The 21,082-nt window shown below is 41.4% G+C and overlaps 3 protein-coding genes across 3 annotated transcripts in view; all 3 read left to right on the top strand.

Annotated features, from left to right (window-relative positions):
* Window positions 1-6,016: 6,016 nt before the first annotated feature.
* On the top strand, window positions 6,017-10,840 carry LOC130081768 (dual specificity protein phosphatase 26-like). The gene is made up of 5 exons (XM_056246475.1): window positions 6,017-6,215; window positions 6,322-6,451; window positions 8,956-9,105; window positions 10,334-10,542; window positions 10,631-10,840. Exons 1-5 carry the CDS (start codon window positions 6,017-6,019, stop codon window positions 10,816-10,818), a joined length of 876 nt encoding a protein of 291 aa, XP_056102450.1. The 3' UTR covers window positions 10,819-10,840.
* Window positions 10,841-11,660: 820 nt separating this feature from the next.
* rsph14 (radial spoke head 14 homolog) lies at window positions 11,661-20,072 on the top strand. The gene is made up of 6 exons (XM_056246715.1): window positions 11,661-12,098; window positions 12,260-12,362; window positions 13,385-13,503; window positions 13,592-13,817; window positions 13,931-14,067; window positions 19,711-20,072. Exons 1-6 carry the CDS (start codon window positions 11,900-11,902, stop codon window positions 19,947-19,949), a joined length of 1,023 nt encoding a protein of 340 aa, XP_056102690.1. The 5' UTR covers window positions 11,661-11,899; the 3' UTR covers window positions 19,950-20,072.
* Window positions 20,073-20,312: 240 nt separating this feature from the next.
* LOC130081978 (dematin-like) overlaps window positions 20,313-21,082 on the top strand; it is a 90,880-nt gene continuing 90,110 nt past the window's right edge. The window contains exon 1 of the mRNA XM_056246718.1: window positions 20,313-20,574. The gene's annotated coding sequence lies outside the window, so the exon portion shown is untranslated. The remainder of the gene's footprint in view (window positions 20,575-21,082) is intronic.

A 21,082-nucleotide genomic window follows, 5' to 3' on the forward strand; every position in this document is an offset into this window, starting at 1 on the left:
TTTTGATCTGACTCAGCATGTACATGGACCCACACATAATCGTGGAAACACTCTAGATTTACTTATCAGTAAGGGTCTAAACATCTCATCGATTGTTATCAAGGATGTAGCACTGTCTTATCATTTCTGTATTTTCTTTGATATACTGATCTCTCCTGCCATTGAAGCTAGATCTGTGTCTGTCAAGAAGAGATGCTTAAATGAGAACATTAGTGTGCAATTTATGAAGGCTATATCTTTAAAACCAAGCATATCTGCTGACTCTGTTGATTTTCTCCTTGAATCGTTTAACTCAAAAATTAAAAGTGTAATTGATGATATTGCTCCTGTGAAAGTCAGGAAGAATAGTGGTAGAAAAAAAGCACCTTGGAGAAACTCAACAGCTGTGCAAAACATGAAAAGACAATGCAGAAGAGCAGAGCGCATGTGGCGGAAGACAAAACTTGTAGTCCATTATAACATCTACAAAGACAGCATTCATGCTTTTAATATGGAACTAGGCAAAGCTAGACAGACTTTCTTCTCGAATATTATAAACAGCAACTTAAACAACACACGCACTCTTTTTGCTACTGTAGAGAGACTGACAAACTCCCCAAGCCAGATTCCTAGTGAAATGCTCTCAGACATCAAGTGCCGTGAGTTTGCTTCTTTCTTCTCTGAGAAAATCAATAATATCAGAAAGGTGATCAGCTCATCCTTGAGTTGCGCTGGGGTCAAACAGATCAGACCACTACCTGATGGTGTATTCACACCTGCCTTGTTTGGTTCGATTGAATCGAACTCTAGTTCGTTTCCCCCCTTGGTGCGGACCTTTTGGGCAGGTGTGAATACAGCAATCGAACTCGGGTGCGGACCAAACAACCGAACCGAGACCCAGCTGAAGAGGTGGTCTCGGTACGGTTCCAAACGAACTCTGGTACGGTTCGTTTACAGTGTGAACATGAACCGACCCAATTGCAAGAAAGCACTGCGCCTTTGAGTTAACAGGCTTCCGTAGTCGGAGATTTTGGCATAATGGTTTGTGTTATTGTTGTTCAAGTGCGAAAGAGAATTCCATTCCGGCGCGCTGTCTGGCCACACGATACTGTTGCGCGTCTTTCTGCACGTCGTGTGTGCATCATTGGAATGGAATGAATGAATGAGTGTGTGCATCAGGACATTCACATACAGAGCGTTCTCTTTAGTCTAATCGCGCATAGATGCAAAAAAAAGCTTTTGCAGTTCATATAATGTAACGATAGTTACAATACAAGGATGATGCTGCGTTAAACTGGACAAACTTAATCGCAAGCGTTAACATTGACAGCACTTGTTAGCAGTATATACAATAAGAATATCATTATTTGAATGTGTGAACATAGCCCCTCTCTATGAATGAAAACGTTATACCTTATCCGTCTTCTGCGCAGTTTCTTCATATTGTGTTTGTACAGAATAACACAAAATTAGTAAAATAACAAATATTGCAGTACGAAATATCTCCATGCTGAGCCTTTTTTGCACTTCCTGATTTCCCTATTTGAGAATCCTTGTCCAATGAATGGACGACCTTAGCACACGTGTGGTTTTGTTTACAAATTTTGGTTCACTTGCAAAAAGAGCAGTGTGAAAGCGAACCGTACCAAAAAAAAAATATTTGGTCCGTACCAAAGCAAGTGAACTATCGGACTTTCCTGGTGTGAATACACCCTGAGAAAGTAGTTACTATGTCTGTTTTCGAAGAAATTGATGGCAAAATTTCGGAAGAAACCGTACAGCACCTTAAAACATCAACCTGCACCCTTGACACACTTCCCACATCTTTTTGTCAAAAGTGTGTTAAACAGCTTAGAAGCAGATCTTCTAGAAGTGGTAAATGCCTCACTTCTCTCTGGGAGTTTTCCAAACTCCCTGAAAACTGCAGTTGTCAAGCCCCTCCTGAAAAAGAGCAATCTGGATAAGACCATCTTAAGCAATTATAGACCGATCTCAAATCTTCCTTTCATACTAGGCAAGATCATTGAAAAAGTTGTCTTCAATCAGCTGAACAAATTCCTAAGCTTGAATGGATACTTTGACAATTTTCAATCTGGTTTCCGATCGCATCACAGCACAGAGACAGCTCTCATAAAGATAATAAACGATATTCGCTTAAAAACTGATACAGGCAAATTATCAGTGCTGGTACTACTCGACCTCAGTGCTGCATTTGACACTGTCGATCACAACATACTTCTTGACAGGCTGGAAAACTGGGTGGGGCTTTCTGGGATAGTCCTAAAATGGTTCAGGTCATACTTAGAAGGGAGGGGTTATTATGTGAGTATAGGAGACCATAAGTCTGAGTGGACACCCATGACATGCGGAGTCCCTCAAGGCTCAATTCTTGCACTACTCCTATTCAACCTGTACATGCTCCCAATGAGCCAAATAATGAGAAAACACCGAATCTCTTACCACAGCTATGCAGACGACACACAGCTCTACTTAGCCTTATCGCATAACGACTACAGCCCCATTGACTCCCTGTGCCAATGCATTGATGAAGTAAACGGTTGGATGTGCCTAAACTTTCTTCAGTTAAACAAAGACAAAACTGAAATCATTGCGTTTTGAAACAAAGATGAAGTTCTCAAGGTGAATGCATACCTTGACGCTAGGGGTCTAACAACTAAAAATCAAGTCAGGAATCTTGGTGTGTCTCTAGAGTCAGACCTTAGTTTCAGTAGTCATGTCAAAGCAATAACTAAATCAGCATACTATCATTTGAAAAATATTGCAAGAATTAGATGCTTTGTTTCCAGTCAAGACTTAGAGAAACTTGTGCATGCTTTCATCACCAGCAGGGTGGATTATTGTAATGGACTCCTCACTGCCCTTCCTAAAAAGACCATAAGACAGTTGCAGCTTATACAGAACGCTGCTGCCAGGATTCTGAGCAGAACCAGAAAATTTGAACATATCACACCAGTCCTCAGGTCTTTACACTGGCTCCCAGTTACATTTAGGATTGATTTTAAAGTATTATTACTGGTATATAAATCATTCAATGGGCTAGGACCTCAATTTATTGCAGATATGCTCACTGAATATAAACCCAACAGATCACTCAGATCATTAGGATCACATCAGTTAGAAATACCAAGGGTTCACTCTAAGCAAGGAGAGTCTGCTTTTAGCTACTATGCCAGCCGCAGCTGGAACCAGCTTTCAGAAGAGATCAGATGTGCTCCTACAGTAGTCACATTCAAAGCCAGACTCAAAACACATCTGTTTAGCTATGCATTTACTGAATGAGCACTGTGCCAATGTTCGTCCGACTGTTTTTACTGTACTTTATTTTTTATTCTAAACTGTTTTAATTATTTCCTCCTATGTAAAGCACTTTGAATTACCATTGTGTATGAAATGTGCTATATAAATAAACTTGCCTTGCCTTGCCTTGCCTATCGGGAGATATCCTGGGCCATGTTGGGCCACCAGTAGCGATCCTGTAGGAGTGAGAGGGTTCGCTGGCTGCCTGGGTGTCCAGAGCCCGGAGAGGTGTGTGAGGGATAGACGGCAGGCGGATGGCACATACAACCGTCCCTCAGGACCTCCCGGCGGAGGCTTGGAGGATCTGATCATCGAGGGACCATTGGATTGGGCTGACTACCATGACTGGAGGGAGAACTGGTTTTGGAGGACAGGATTCAGGTTCAGGATGATACAGACGGGATAAGGCATCCGCCTTGCAATTCTTGGTACCGGGTCGGTAGGTTACGGTGAAATCGAACCGTGTGAAAAATAGCGCCCAACGGGCTAGTTGTGGGTTGGACAGGCCATACGGCATTACCTGGTACTCGTAGTGGCCTGCCGGAGTGATGAACGCCATCTTCCATTCATCACCCTCACGTATCTGAATGAGGTTATAGGCGCTCCGCAGGTCCAGCTTGGAGAAGATGCAAGCCCCACGGAGCTGTTCCAATGAGGCAGGGACCAGAGGAAGAGGATAACTGTATTTAACAGTCTGTGCGTTAAGGGCCCGGTAGTCGATTCAGGTAGTCCCAGGATGATGTCAGCGGTGGATCCTTCCAGCACCAAGAACGAGATCTTCTCCTCATGCAGGCAGCCGACACATAGCGTGACTGTAGGGGAGAAGTGGCGGACACGACCACGGCCCAGCGGCTTGCCGAGGATGGTGTAAATGGCTAATTCTTGTGAGCAGCGTTTCCTCTGGAGGTTGAGTCTTTGGAGAAGTTGATGAGAGATGAAGTTCCCTGCAGACCCGGAGTTGATGAGCGCTTGCGCTGAAACGAGAAATTTTGGGGTTAGAATTTGGAAAGGAGTGAGAGATGCAACTTTGGGCAGAAACTGGATGGTACTCACCGCTGGGCGTGGTGGTCGTATCGGGCAATTGGTGATGATATGACCTTCTCCCCCACAATACAGACACAAGTGCTGTGTTAGTCTTCTTTGACGCTCAGCGTTGGACAGATGGTAAGTGTCTACCTGCATGGGTTCTGGTGCTGGAAGGGCGACAGATGAAGGAGGATGCGGGATGATCCAATGAGTGACGTTGAGAGATACGCACAGCTTTCTGAATGAAACTCTCCAAACCGACGGTGTCATCATAAATGACCATCTGGTGGCGCACTTCCGGGTTCAGAACCTGGCGAAAGGCTGTCAACAGGGCCGTCTCATTCCAGCCGCTAGATGCATAGAGGGTGTGTTGATGAGGGAGTGCAGGTGCTGCGAGTCAGTACTCTGGTGATTGTGAGCAAGTGGGCGGGTCTTGGTGATTGAGTGATGATTGGGGCTGTGACGGTGTGGCTGACTCTGTGACAGCGCCTCCCACTGAACCTGGCACCCTGAGACACAGCTGCCACCATGCACTGGCCTATGCACCGGCCTCACAACACCACTCTTATGTGTGCGTGGCTCGTCGATACCTGTTATGGCTATTACTGTTACATTTTTTTTTGTATTTATACTATAATAATAATATATGCTTGCTTTATGGTTTTATAAATTTCATCACATTTTGTGTAGCACTGATATAAAATTATACAGTTAAGCAATGCCACAACAATACCACGTGTTTTCCCCAATATTAGAGTTTATTGCAATAGTGTTTTCCCCAATATTAGAGTGATTGTAGATGTTTTAGCTTTTGTATTATAAATCAATATAACAATAAGTAAAAAAAAATTGAGTGAGTTTCAAACACAATATTGAGAATATTTTTTCTTTTTGCATGATTTTGACGAAAAGAGTTCCAAACATTGCCACAGCAGAACAGCGTGAATTAATGAATTCCTGATTTAAACGAGACGTTTGAATGAATGACTCACTCGTAAAGACAGTAACTTGCCACCACTTACTGGCCACTTTACTTTTATATTTAATCTATAACATGGATGGGCAATGTCGGTCCTGGAGTGCAGAGTTTAGCTCCAACCCTAATCAAACACACCTGAACCTGCTAATCAGTCTTCAGGATTATTAATACTACAGACAGATGAGTTCCCTTTCGAGAGTGGTCATTTCAGCCATTGTGTAGCAACGCTGAACTCTTCCCCTTCTCCAAATTCCTGAAACCTTATAGGATAACAGCAGTAAAAAAACTGGCCAATTGACGCTAATATGCAAATCGCATGCAAATACTGATGAGCCTAGGGGCAGTATAAAATGCGGAGGAGCGACAATTGCGTCAGAATCTTTTACTCCACGCTGCCATCGCTGAAGACGCAACTGAAGAAGACGACAACATATACTTATTTACCGCATCCGATGGCTTCCTTCTGCCTACTTTACGTGGGCCCCATTGGCCCGGCGGACCCACATGAGTACTGCACCGCCTACTGCACCACCTGCCTGGGCCTGGCCCTTGCTGAGGCTGCTTTCACCAAGTCCAACTGTGGGCACTGAGCCGACCTACCGCAGCGCGTCCTGAGGACTCGGAAGAACATTCCTCGTTCATTGCTCATTACCCAGTCCTCTTTTCTGACGAGAGCCTTCGTCCCCCTCCCTACGTCGCGGAGAAGAAGACTCCATGTCCATCTCGGCATCAGAAAAGGACTGGGCAACGTCGGAGCGGGACCACCCTGACACAGAAGGCCCCACAGACCTCCAAGAGGAGCTCGCCAGAGTCTTTGACAAGGCTGTTAAGGAGCTCGACCTCGCATGGAGTGCTCTGGAAGAGCCCACCAGGAGTAAGCCGCCGCCAGGCTGCTTCGAGGAGGAAGACCCCGGTTTTTCCTGATGTCCACTAGCACGTGGTGAAGTCGTGGTCTGCACCCAAGTCGGTGCGCGACCACGCTTCTACGCAGGCCATCTTCTCCCATGTGGACGGAGCAGAAGCCCACGACTACGTGCGCATGCCCCCCATCGAGGAGACCGTCGCCGTGCATCTGTGGCCTTCCTCAGCCCCCCACCTTGATCACAAGGCCTTCACCTCCACTTTTTTAGACAGTCGGACCAGCTCTTGGTTTGCTACGGTGGCTGTACTAAAGGACATGTAGTTTCTAAGCAGAGGGTCTCTCTTGGATAGTCGACGCTATCGCTTTGGCTTATGCGAGCCAGGGATATGAATGCCCCCTCAGCATCAGAGCTCACTCAACGAGGGCTATCTTCTCTTCATGGGCCTGATCTAAAGGCACGTCTTATCGGGATATACTGTATGGTTTGTGGCTGGCTGGTCTTCACAGAACACTTTCGGCAAGTTTTACAAGTTGGATGTGCTGTCCTTGGTGTCTCAAGTGCTTTCGGTGAGTGAATAACCTCACTTATTGCTTGGGTTTTCTTACTAAGACTGCTTCTGGACACACTGTGTATGCCCATGTACATTCATATGTGCTTACTGTTGTTGTTCTGCCCTGTATTCATTGTAGCCCGCTCGCTTGAGCTGATCCGATATGCTAATTTTGGTGTACCTAAGCTGGCTGTTCATTGGTCTAGCTCCACCTATCAGCTGTGAGCACTCCCAGTGGCGTCCCTATTGGTTGAATTGTGTACTGTTCTACTGCTTGTTTGGTGTAACTTTAGCCCTGTTTCTACGGGCTGATCTTCGCCACTCTGACGGCGGGATTGTATACAGTTCCCTCAAAATTGCTACTCAATGTTGAAGTGACCACTCTCGAAAGGGAACGTCTCCAGTTACTGTTGTAACCTCAGTTCCCTGAGAGGCGGGAACGAGACATTGCGTAGGCCGCCATGTTCGCCCCTCGATCAGCTGTGCAGCGTTCAGTTTGATTCTGACGCAATTGTCTCTCCTCCGCATTTTATACTGCCCCTAGGCTCGTCAGTATTTTCAGGCGATTTGCTTATTCGTGACAATTGGCCAGTTTTTTTTTAGAAGGGGAAGCGTTGCTATGCATTGACTGTTTCTCGATATGCGTTCTTTAGTGATCTTGCGTCCTTGTGTTCTCATACTACCTCATCAACCACCATCGAGGTTAAATTCCAATTCACAAGAATGCAAGTACAGAGGATGAATGAAAGTACCCGGATGTGTTCTTGATATTAGAAATCCCAGAAGATGGTGCAGGCAGTCGACGTACGGAAGCCTGTAAGCTTTAATCTTCTCGTTCTTACTTAAGAGATTCCCGCGAATCCCGCATCAAGCTCACAAATACGTGACAGCTTGAGAAAGTAAACGTGTCCGTTTCTTTTGCTTAATTTTAATAAAGTGATAAAGACTTCAAGAGAGCCGGCAGTATTTTTATTGGCATATTAAAAAAAATCTTAAAGGGATACTCTACTGGTTTTTCATATTAAACTATGTTATTCCCTTAACAAAGACGAGTTGATACATACCTCTCTCGTCTCAGTGCGTGCACTAAATCGCTGTCTTGCGGCGAAACTTTGTTAGATCTTATCTCAGCCCTGTTCATTCAATACGTGCCCAGAAGAGAAGCGACCAAACACCTCCACGTTTTCCCTATTTAAATACAGTTACACGAGTAGTGTAACTCGACCTAGGACGGTGACACAAAATAAAACGTTGCGCTTTTCTAAGCGTGTAAAATGGATAACTATATTGTATGGCAGAATACCATAGCAAGTGCTTGGGAGCACTTCGACTCGGCGTAGTAATATCATCTCTCATGAAAAGTGCTCTCCCCCCGCTCCCTCTCCTCCTCCCTCTCATTTCAACAAGAGCGGACTTTTCACGAGAGATGATATTACTGCGCCGAGTCGAAGTGCTCCCAAGCACTTGCTATGGTATTCTGCCGACTTATTATTAAGGGAATAACATAGTTTAATATGAAAAACCAGTAGAGTATCCCTTTAACATTAATAAAGCATAGGTAACATTAAACATACTCATTTTCACAAATACATGCAGGAAAATAATGTCTATAATAATATGAAAGAAATGTTTTAATAGGTTATGACACTTGTTTGTGATGTTATGTTGTATTTATTGTGCATTAGCTGCTACTTATAATATGCTATGACAGTCAGTTCAGCAACAAGATCGCAGCACATCTCAATTCTCACAAAGATGCGTTCTGTGTCCTCGCGTCCTACCGAGTTTGTTCTTTCAAGGTGGTGGGAAAAAAGTTTGTAGGCAAAATAATGTCAATGCTTTTTGCGTTTCTCCAAGAAACTTTGTGTTCGAGCGTACGCAAAGTTTCTCGGCAGCATGCAAAAGTTTTTGCAAAACATTTGAGAGACAACGCATTGACTTCTCATATTTTTTTCCACCACCATGTCCCAAGGCCAGGGGCTCCGTAGTATGAGATTTGAAGTTGTTAATGGGCATTTATGCTGCCTTCACGGGCTATTGGAAATTTCCTACTTCCCACTTCAGATGTCGTGATTACGAGCTCATCGCATTAAAATTTTGACTTGAGAGGGTGTTTATTATGGGATTAAATTCCCGTTGAAATTGCTGTGGTCACGGATCAAATGTGAGAAATAATTTTTCCTATTTTTTGCCTATTTTTTCCCTTCACCATGACCTTTTAGGGGCTCCGTATGTTTCAGGTCGAAATATTCACAAGGTACTTCAAGTTCAATTGATTTCACCTCTCCCGCTTTAGCGATGAAGGGAGTTGATGATCTTCTATATCCAGGAAAAACCATCATCATTAACGACGCAGATGAAGTCTGGCCCCATCTTTACATAGGGGACATGTAAGCAGACTGCAATTTTTCCCGTTTCTCCAATTGACTCATGTAGCTTTATATAACTGTATTAAAATTAAATATACACTTCTGTAGTTTCTACTGTAGGCTAGTTGAAAAGTTTTTTAGTCAAGTTATGTAGTTTTTTATTCAAATTTTAACAAACAGAGGATAAAATAACACAGAAACACACTTTTAGACAATAAACAAGCTATCAATGTTCAACAAGAGCCTAATTAGCCTATTGAAAAATATTTCTCAAGAAATGTAAAAGAAAAAAAGGGGGAGGGCACAAAAATTAATAAAAGCATATTACCAAAGAATATTAAACATGGCGTAAATTCTAGATGTTTTTATAGCTTTCTTATTAGTCAGATTGTATTTAAATACAAATTCAGTTCTTGTTTGAAGATGTTAAACCAGGGTAATCTTTTTTGTATATTTACATTTATGAATATACAACTTTCCAATAAATAAAAGAAGATTTATACAAAAACTTGCTTTGATTAGATTCTTTCCAAAAAGAAGTCCCCATGAATTTTTTTGCCTGATTTTGATGACATCACTCTGCACTTCAGCTTCTCGTCAGATTTTCTGCCCAATCAAATGCTCTCTAGAATCTGCATCCCGCCCCCAAATAGACACTGAAGCTGCGGCTAAAATTGGCAACTTGTTCACACATTTACTATTTTCTACATGGTAAATGGCACATAGTGCACTACATAGGGAATATGGAACAATTCAGACAGTGTAAATATGCTTTCCATTGGGGTGAATGAAGTCTAATGATTTCACGTTAGTGTCATGCGAACTGCCACAGCCCGCACAGTCTGCTTCAGTCCAGAGACATGATAGCACAGAGCGGATCATATGCGTGAGTCGGCACAGAAGACAAAACGTATCAGACCCATTTGAATCCTGCCCAGAATGCTATATTTTAAAGCGATATGAAGGAGATTTGGAGGTGAAACGGTTAGAGATTAGGAGGAAACTGCGACTTTACCGAGCTCAACGGCTCTGGCCGAGCTGTAATATAAACGAAACGCTACTGGCTATTTAAAAAAAAGGAGAGTAGCTGTTGTGTCCCGCCCTGTCTTTTAAGCGTTTAACATAGTCATTGTTATTTCTAGAAAGAAAATTATCTTTCTGCCCAAAGAACATTTTAGAGTGTCCAAAACTTTAAAATTAGAATATTCAAAATCACAAAGATAATAAATATGCATTTTCTCTTCGTTAGGGGTATAGCTGTGAATTGCGCAGAGCTGAGAAGTATGCAATTCACCCATGTCCTGAACTGCGCCCACAGCTCCAGACATGATGGCGAGATTTATGATGGCATGGGCATCACGTACATGGGCATATGCGCATATGATTCACCCATGTATGACATGAGTGCCCACTTTAACAATGGGGCTGAGTTTATACATACAGCACTGGAAGAGGGAGGTAAGTGGTTGTGTGTACAAAACCTAACCCAGTCTACCTTAGAAGAAATAAGCAACTACCATTAAACTCAAATATTTTTTAATCAAAGGCAAAATCCTGGTTCACTGTCAAGTTGGAGTGAGTCGGTCTGCAACTATAGTTTTGGCATATCTCATGCTAAAACAAAACATGACGCTGACAGAGGCAATCAAGAAGGTAAAAGAAAGAAGAGGCATCTACCCCAACCCAGGCTTCCTCAGACAACTGATCAACCTTCACATTCAATTATATGCCTAAGACACACTATCGCCATTAGTTAAAATGAAAATCGAGGGAGAGAAGAAATATGCATCAATGTGGGTTTTAATATTTTTAGGGCAGTAACTTTGTGCAGCTTGTTCATTTGAAATGTATTCGGTCAATTTTCCTGCTTTGTACGGGTCTTTTCCATTAAAATAAAGTTTAAATGAACGTATTAAAATTAACACACCTAACAACTTTTTATCTCTCTTGCTTTTTTTTTTTTTACTGAATAGATGCACATGCACACATACACTTAAGTTCAAATGCAAATATTGAACAAAAAAACAAATATTCAACATATGAACAAACATAAAAAAGAAAAGAAAAAAGAGAAAACCATCTACATAATATAGATGGTAACACTTTACAATAAGGTCTCATCACAAATACAACTTTTGATTTCAATAATGTATTAGTAAATGTTGAAGTTAACATTAATTAAGAAGTTAACTAATGCAACCTTATTGTAAAGTGTTACCAAATAAATAAACATATAAAAATCAAATAAATACATTGTAGAGCTCACAAACGTTTTTATAGGTTTTTTTTCAGAGTCTTTTACTGTCTGTACAGCCTTTCTTCAGTCAAAACCACAAAGTTGGGTTTTTAATTAGTAAACTTGCATGTATAAATATGAAATTTGTTTATAAGTTAAAAAATATAAGTAGATTAATTAAATATGCAGCGAAGCCTAAAAGAAGACTATGCCATAAAAGTGATAGAGGTCTTGAACACCGAATATTTTCAGTGATAGTACAGAGAATTACGGAGTTTACGTTACTACTTGAAAAAGAGCGATGCGTTAATTCCGTAGTTACCATAGCAACCTAACTATACAAGGGGGGAAAAGCGCAGAGGACGTTATTATAACCAGCGAATAAGGTAATATTATCTTTAACACTTCTGATTTTGAACATGCAAATAAATTAGGAATACTTGTTTTACATTTTGAATATATAATGACATGATGAACCCTCAAAAATCCTGCAATCTTGAGTCGGCCGTTGAAACAAATAACTTTTTGATATGTAAACACATTTAACGAAATCCCATTTGAATCACCCTGTCGACGAAGATGGCAAGTCCGCAAACAACCGAACAGCCCCCGCCGCATATTGACCCGACACAAGCGCCGGTAGCTTTCGGGAACTGGGCGCTTCCAAAGCTGATCATGGAGCTGCAGGACGTCGAGCTGTTTACCCGGCAGAGGGCGCTCGCTGCACTCTGCGAACTCGTCCATGACCACGAGCGCGCATATGAAGCCATTCTCAGTGGTAAACACATATTTAATAACCTTTTTGTCCATAAATATATGATTATATAGAAGCGAACGTTATAACTAGAAATGTGTGCATTAATTCAAACTTTTTGAAGATACCACACACTTTGTTTTATGCCCCGGTGTCAACCATAACATTTCTTGACCTCATCATAGGATGTATGGAAAGACTCAAGGTTTTGCTGCAAGATGAGGATAACTTAGTCAGGGTCAAAACTACTGAAGTGCTTTATGTGCTTGCTTCACACAGCTTGGGAAGGTGAGTCATACAAGAGTCCGTGGGCATATTTTTCTTGTGTTCTAGTTTGTGTAAGCTTTTGGCATGTGAATGTGCTTGGCCCTGTAGCCTATGTGTTTTTTATATACATTATTATATATATACAAGTTATATAAATATATATTTTCTATGTTAAATTGTTACAGAGTAAGTGGATCCTTAACAGGATTCAACGACAGTGACTAATACCTATTTAGGTATATTTATATTATATGTAGAATATTTATAATTTAATTAGATGTTAGGTCTTTACATCATTTTTACAAAAATAAAATAGGTAAAAGTATAACTATTTTACAGCTAAAATGTAATTAACTACCGTTCAAAAGTTTGGATCACAAAGGTTTTTTTTAAAGATACTTTTAATACTTTTATTCAACAAGGACACATTAAATTGATAAATTGACGGTAAATTTAAATTAAATTGAAACTAAAAACATAATATTTCAAAATAAATATATTTTAAATAAGTGCATGTTCTTTTGAGCTTTCTGTTCATCAATCCTGAAACTTTATTCATTATTATCATGGTTTCCACAAAAATATTAATCAGCACAACTGTTTTCATCGATAACAATAATACATTTTTCTTGAGTACTAAGCATTTTAGAATAATGTAGTGAGTAATGATACTGAAAATTCAGCTTTGCATCACAAGAATATATTACAATTGAAAATACATTAAAATATGAAACAGTTATTTTAAATTGTAAAAAAAAAAAAATTCACAATATTACTGCATTTACTGTATTTTTGATCAAATAATCGCAGTGTTGGTGAGCAGAAGAGACTTCTTCAAAAATATTTTAATAATAAAATATCAAGAAAGGATTGTTATTTCCAGTAACAGTTATTTCTGATCAAAGGATATTTTAGTGTCCAACACTTTAAAAATTGAATATTTAATATCACAAGAATGGATGTGAAATTTTTAAAACACGACTGAAATACTTGCAACACAAGGCATTTTGGCAATTTGGCTAAATGTAATTGTGTTCACACAGAGATGCCTTTTTGAAATTTGACATTGTGGGTCCCCTTGCAAACCTGTTAGAGGACCCTGAGAATGCCTGTCGTAAAAATGTGCACCTGGCACTCAACAGGATCGCTGAATTTCCCTCAGGTGACTATTGTTTCTTATACTTCTGTTTCACAGTAAATTTATTGCCGAAGCTTTTCATTTGAAGAGTCCTCTGTTATATTCTCTACAGGAGCAGTATTTATGGTGTGTATGGGCCTGGTGCCCAGATTGGTGCTGAAGGTCTCCGATGAAGAAGAGAACATCCGTGCTTTAATTCTCTCCACATTAAGCTCCTGTGTGAGTGTGAATGCCCTGCCTGCACTGGAGAGTGATGTGATCCCGGTCCTGAAAGATCAGCTGTCTCACCCGTCCCCCGCCATCCGCCAGGCAGCCACATCTGCCTTAGTGGGAATCAGGTAGGCAGCATGGCACCCAGCAATCTAGTTTGGGTTAAGTTCACTATGGTCATTCATTAGAGTACAGAGACCAGGTAAAAAAAGAAACCCTTGAATATCTCTCCTGTTCTTAGTGTGCCTGCAGATGGGAAGATGAAGGTGTGTGAGGAGGATCTTCTGCCCATGTTGGTCAAGCTGCTGTCAGATGAGGACCAAGGGGTTGTCGCTAATGCTGCAGGGACCATTATGAACACAGCTGTTATCACTAAGGGTCAGCACAAAATCAACTTTGTGGATGTTTGTAATTTTTTAGTCAATCAGTGAATGAAGTTAGAAACACTTCAACATCTGTTATGTCATCTGAAAACACCGGGATAGTTCACCCCAAAATGAAAATTCTGTCATAATCTATTCACCATCATGTTGCCTCAAACCTCTATGACTTTGTTCTTTATTCTGTGGAATGTTAATAGATATTTTGAGAAATGTCTTTTTCATTTTTTTTTTATTGTCCATATAATGGAAGTCAATGGCCACCAAAACTTTTTGGTTACCAGCATTCTTCAAAATATTTTCTGAAGAAGAAGAGTAAAAGTCATACAGGTTTGGAACAACATGAGGGTGAGTAAATGATAACAGATAATTAATTTTTGGGTGAACCATCCCTTTAAAACCTCTAAATGGTGTTGATGTTAGTTATGCACATAATTTAGATCAGGGGTTTTCAGACTCTTTGATGCCCCAGACTCACGAATATGGTCCACTTGCGAGGGAACCTGTTAACCTGCAACCCCATTTTTGAAAAATCCCCAGATATGGCATTCCCAAACCGAAACAGATACAGTTCATGAACCCTTTGTACTAAAAGCACAAGTAAGATCTCATTTGAAAGCTGACACCTGGAAGTTTATTGTAAATGTAGAATTAATTATTGTCATAATGAAAAAAAAATAGTTATAAATAGCTTCAAAGTTTTGTAAAATTATTATACATTTATTTTTATGAAACATCTTCATGAAAATAAAATTGAAGTTGGCATTGTAGCAATCTAGAAATGCACTGCAGCTAAAGCCACATGTCTGACCATGTTATATTTAAAATCTGAAGATGATAAGTCTAAAACTCTGTATTTAGTTCAATGTTTTTCAAGATCATGTCATATGACTTTATTTTGATTAGACTGGTGTTTATTGTCATCTTATAAGCATCTATTCAGTCTATTGCCTCTATTGTTTTGTGATGCAAAAACGAGCCCCATTCAGTGTCAGTCTCCCCTGCACATATTCACACCTCTCCAGCCTGTTTATTGCTCTAAATATGCTTTTCTTTTGTCTGCATTATAATCACTAACGACTAGCAATTCACACTGTTTCAATCCCTCATTTATTTTATAAAAGTTCTCACTTCACAGTGAAACTGTATCAAATGCCCTTTTTGAAAAACGAAACATTTTAGTAAGCATTCTTATTTAGAAAAAAAATCATAAAAATTACATCGAAGTTAGGTAGCAGGTGCTCAGTACTAGCTAGCATGTTAGCTTAGCACACCATCAATACACGACAATTTATGAGAATAAAACTATGTTTGTGCTCCAAACTTACTTTACAGCGCAAGTCGAGTGTTTTAAATAACTTTCTGTAATCTGATTTGGCTTCAGATAAAAAAATCAGATAGAAAATATATTATTTTATTGTATTCTGCACAATTTGAAAGTCTATCTCGATTAGCATTACATTATACATATAATCTATTATTATGAAAATACCTGACATGACTCGAAGAACACAGGTAAATCAAATATCATTGCAATCATGTTTATTGTCTTCAAAACATCTTTATCTGCACTTTACAGCGATCTCTGATAGCTTTGTTGTGTCAGGACTTCCTGAATGTCACATGATTATGGCTCTTCTTCATGTGATCCATATATGGACTTTACTGTGCAAACAGCGCCCTCAGACTTCAGTATGAATGGATAACACAGTACATCAGCGAATCCAGCGCTCAAAATGATTACATCGACGCATTTGGGTATAAATTCAATAAATATTATTCCTGTCTATAGAAATCTGATGTAAACTTATGAGAATCTATCAATATTTCTCCAAATCTGCACATGTTTGAGCTAAAAGCCCTGATGGACGTTGTTTTGTCAAGCACTGTCATGACGATCGCACGGGAGTTTTTTCTGAATGAGACCAGCTGACGCTCATAATTCATATTAAAGGTAACGACTCATTTTTTAATTTCATAACTCCTGACACAAATTAAGACATAGCTGTCACTATAAGTTTCTCAGAATACAATAGTGGTCAAATACTGAAACTTGAGTCTTATATCGTTTTAATGATGTATAGTTTGTCAAGTTAATAACATTAAATATGATAGTAACTTTGAACTATTTAAAAAAAAAACGCTTCAGAGCGCCCACGCACTGGTGAAGGTTAACAGGTTAAAGGCAGCAATACATTTGAGTATAGAGACCTTTTTATACAGTGAAAAACACAAATTGAAAAGCAGGGCTCAACCAACTGTAGAGATATGGGAAAGGGAACTAAAGAGGGAACTAAAAAAGTAATAATTTCAAACTCTAGAAAAAGGTGCAACACTCACTCTACAAACATAACCGATTTAATTTCTTTAAACCAATGACGTTTCGGCCAACTTAAAGGTCTTATTAGATATCAAATGTTTCTCAGGCAAACAGAATTTTAAAAGAACCTTTACAAAAGGGAGTGGCTTTCAAATAAGATTAAATAACAACCAATTGCAAAAATACATAATGAAAACAATGTATCTAGAAAATCTGAAAAGTTTACCTAGACCTATGTCTCAAATTGATGTCAACCCTTCCTTGAACAGATGTCTCAGTTTTTCCAGTTCCACAGATAGTGTGAACAATTATCTGGAGAATATGTTATGAGGGTGAGGAAGGATGAACCCAATAGCAGACAGTAGTCAAGGCAACACGATTTATTAAACAAATAACCGGGAAAACAAAGCCCACGAGGGGGCAAAACAAGACAGGACTATGAAGACTAACTAGACTAAGACAGATAACTATAGGGACACAAATAACCTTTACAGGCAATAGCACAACAGGACTAAAACTCTTGACAAGATACTCACAGAATCTCACAAAGGTTTGACAAGGATTAACACTCAGATAACAATCACAATGAACCGACCAAAGACAGCAGATACAAGAGGATTAAATAGGGAACACTAATGACGAGGACAGGTGAAACTGACTAGACAATAAATCACAAGACGAGGATAACAAGGGGGCGGGGTAACGAGACGAGACAACACAAGCACATGGTCCAAATAACAGACCATGCGCTTGTACATAAAACATGATTCTGTCATGATCCTGCCTCACGACTAGGAAAATCAAGAATACTAAGGCAGAATCATGACAGAACCCCCACCTTAAGGAGCGGCTACCAGACGCTCCTCAAGGGGACATTAAACACGGGACATGACAGACTGTGACAAAGACACGAACCAACAAAACATGGAAAACACTAACAATGGCAAACAGGAATAAACAATAACAGGGTTAGGGTGAAAAATCAAAAACAACATACAAGGCAAAGGAGGTGGAGGAAACACAGAGTTCATGGGGGGAGGTCCAGGGTGGATGGGAGGACTGGGGGTCTTGGTTCCACGGGAGGAGGGCTGAGGACGAGAACTCCGGGCAGGCTTGGACGGGGACACATGAGTAGAGGTCTTGGGAGAAACAGTCCGGGGTTTAATGGTGACAGGGGAAACAGTCCGGGGACAAGTGGAGACAGGAACGAACGGTGAAACAGTCCGGGGACTAGTGGAGACAGGGACAAACGGGGAAACAGTCCGGGGGCTGGTGGAGACAGGGACGAACGGGGAAACAGACCGGGAATTAGCAGCAACAGATTCAGACGAGGACACAGAGGATGCGGAACCGGGACTCCTGACGTGAGACATAGCAGGCAAAGGGGCAGGACAGGGTGCAGCAATGACAGCGGCAGGCTCGGGTGCAGCGCTCACCGGGATAGGATCAGGTGCAGCGCTCACAGAGACAGGCTTGGGAGCTGAGGACAAGGCAGGACAGACAGGGGGTTCAAGAATAGCGACGAGACGAGACAGGTAATCGGAAAGGGTCTTGGCCGCAATGATGACAGGCATCTCCTGACGAGCTGAAACTGCTCGCAGAACCTCCTTAGCGGCTAGATCGGCCGCAACTCTCTCAGCGGGCTCTGGGACGGCGCTTGCTGAGGCGGGCTCTGGGACGGCGCTTGCTGGAGCGGCCTCTAGGGCGGCGCTTGCTGGAGCGGGCTCATGGACGGCGCTTGCTGGAGCGGGCTCATGGACGGCGCTTGCTGGAGCGGGCTCATGGACGGCGCTTGCTGGAGCGGGCTCATGGACGGCGCTTGCTGGAGCGGGCTCATGGGAAGACAGAGACGGAGGACAAGAGGGCCCCTTCCTCCTCTTCCTTCTGGGACGCGGAGCTGATGTCACAGCTGGACTGGAGATCGGCAGGAGAAGCGCAGCAGGGTCCATGACTGGAAGTGGGAGGGCTGTCTCAGGCAGGGAAGACTCCGTCGCTGAAGACTCCGAAGCAGACTCCCAGGAAATCCGTCTCCCTCGTTTTCCACGGAGACTTGCGGGTGTGGATGAAACCTCGGGAGTCGTGAGGGAGCCAGCCTGGTCCCCAAGCGTCGCGACGCCTATAACACGACCCTCCGGGATCACTGACACCTTGGGTGATGGTGAGCTCGAGGGTGCTTATGACTCTCTCCGCGATAAACGATCCACCATCTCCGTGAACGGACGGGTCACCAGCTCCTCCCGTTCAGCCAGGGGTGGAGGGGAGTTGAGACCTGCGACGAGGTAGCGGTTAAGGAGGAGTTCTGGTAAGAAAAACCTCCTTTCATTCGCGACCCGAGCATACTCCCTTACCGATCGCTGTCCCTGGGCGGGAATCGGGAGTTTGCCCCTCTTTGCGTCAGCGATGGCCTGGTACCACCAATCCTTAGGGTCCGACTGGCAATTGACAGGCGAGGACATACTGTCCGCTGGGTTCTGTATTGGTCGGTTCATTCTGTTATGAGGGTGAGGAAGGATGAACCCAATAGCAGACAGTAGTCAAGGCAACACGATTTATTAAAACAAATAACCGGGAAAACAAAGCCCACGAGGGGGCAAAACAAGACAGGACTATGAAGACTAACTAGACTGAGACAGATAACTATAGGGACACAAATAACCTTTACAGGCAATAGCACAACAGGACTAAAACTCTTGACAAGATACTCACAGACTCTGACAAAGGTTTGACAAAGATTAACACTCAGATAACAATCACAATGAACCGACCAAAGACAGCAGATACAAGAGGATTAAATAGGGAACACTAATGACGAGGACAGGTGAAACTGACTAGACAATAATCACAAGACGAGGATAACAAGGGGGCGGGGTAACGAGACGAGACAACACAAGCACATGGTCCAAATAACAGACCATGCGCTTGTACATAAAACATGATTCTGTCATGATCCTGCCTCACGACTAGGAAAATCAAGAATACTAAGGCAGAATCATGACAGAATATTTATTTTCTATTACATAGCTTTTTTCTACTCACCATCAAAGTAAATTTAGATCATAAACCCAAGAAGAAACGGTGTTGACTATTGAATAAAATAATTATAATTTCTAAGAAATTATAGAAGCATGTGGTAATATCAAATTCTGTAGATTTCAATTATTGTAATCATTTTTTTTGTTAGGGTTTTTTTTGTTATAATTTTTTTTAAATGTATTTTTACACAATTTTTTCTCTGAACTTTCCTGCTGACCCCTTAACACTCACTTGAAAACCCCTGTATTAGATTATACATCCAAGATCTTATTTTCTGCCTGTTTATAGGTAAGTCCGAGGCACTGGACGCAGGTGCCATCGCCCCTCTGATGCGGCTGGTGGTGAGTGAGAATATAGCCGTGTGTGCCAATGCCCTCCGTGCCCTTACAGTCCTGGCAGAGGTTCCTAGGGCCCGGGCACAGATGCTGGAGCATGTGCCTCTGCTGAAGTCTAGACTCGCACACCCTAACTCCATCATCCAGAGAGCTGCCTCCACTGCCATTGAAGTCATCTCCTGGAAGCCATGAGGAAAACAAGAGTTCTCCTGATATAAGCCAGACCTGATGTAAATAAAATTCAATAATTAACCACTTAAAACACACTAATTTAAGAAAATGTCATGAATATTAAGTTAAAAGAACAGAATAAAAATAATAATTAAGAATTCTGAAGGATGTGACGTTATGTTTATTCAAAATGCAAAATCTTTTATAGATAAGCTGCACAGCAAATATTTTAATTTGCGTGTTTAACTGAAATGCTTTATAAATATGAATTGATAAAGTCTAAACGAGATAAACATGTATCGGAAGGCCAACTATGTAATATTGTTTTGGTGTGGTTTTATCCCAGTGTAGTGTAAATGTGCAGTGTCATGTTTTCGGAATACCCCTCGGTGCGGCGAATGGATTGAACCAGCGGTCAACGGCAGCGAGCACGTTCTCGCTATCTGTCACACGACATGCGGAGTCACGACAGATAAATATTGGTGGCTGGTTGTTGGCATCCAACCAGTCCGAGCCAATACAGGGTACGCGCCTGCTCCGTTCTAGAAAGTCATATTTATTTTTGTAGAATTAAACGGGAGGATTATATCGCAGGGAGAAGTGCGGGGTGCAGGCTGTATATTTTTGGATCACATTTGCTGGATAGGTAAGTTTATACTTCACACATAGTGTCTTATTGAATAAATTCTAGTAAAATTATTTTGGTCAGCGCAAGAAATTCTACGGGATTGAACCGCGATTCCGCCACGAGTGCCACCGGTCTGTTACTCTAGCATATCTATAAAAATATCGTATATGTTACTTATAAGTCGAACAGTAATATTAAAGGAAAACAGAGCAAGTGTACGTTATTATATAAGGTGATGTGTCTGGTTATTCGACAACCTAAAATCACAAATCGCCACAGGATTGATGCAGTCGGCGAGATTATGGCAGTGGATGATGCGATGCTTTTACATAACACAGGCTATAGAGACGGAGAACAGGTGCCTATGGCAAGCCGTTGAACACTTTAATCTGGTTTTGTTATTACTAGCGCTTGGGTTATGTGTATGTTGTTATTAAATAATCCTAAAATAACTAGAATCTTTCTCAGTTTCACTATCTGTTCACTAGACTTTTGCTGCGATTCATTATCCTGTTGTAACCAGTAA

The sequence above is a fragment of the Rhinichthys klamathensis genome, unplaced genomic scaffold (assembly GCF_029890125.1).
Source record: "Rhinichthys klamathensis goyatoka isolate OS25496 unplaced genomic scaffold, OSU_Roscu_1.1 h1tg000040l_1, whole genome shotgun sequence".
Taxonomy (NCBI): Eukaryota; Metazoa; Chordata; class Actinopteri; order Cypriniformes; family Leuciscidae; genus Rhinichthys; species Rhinichthys klamathensis.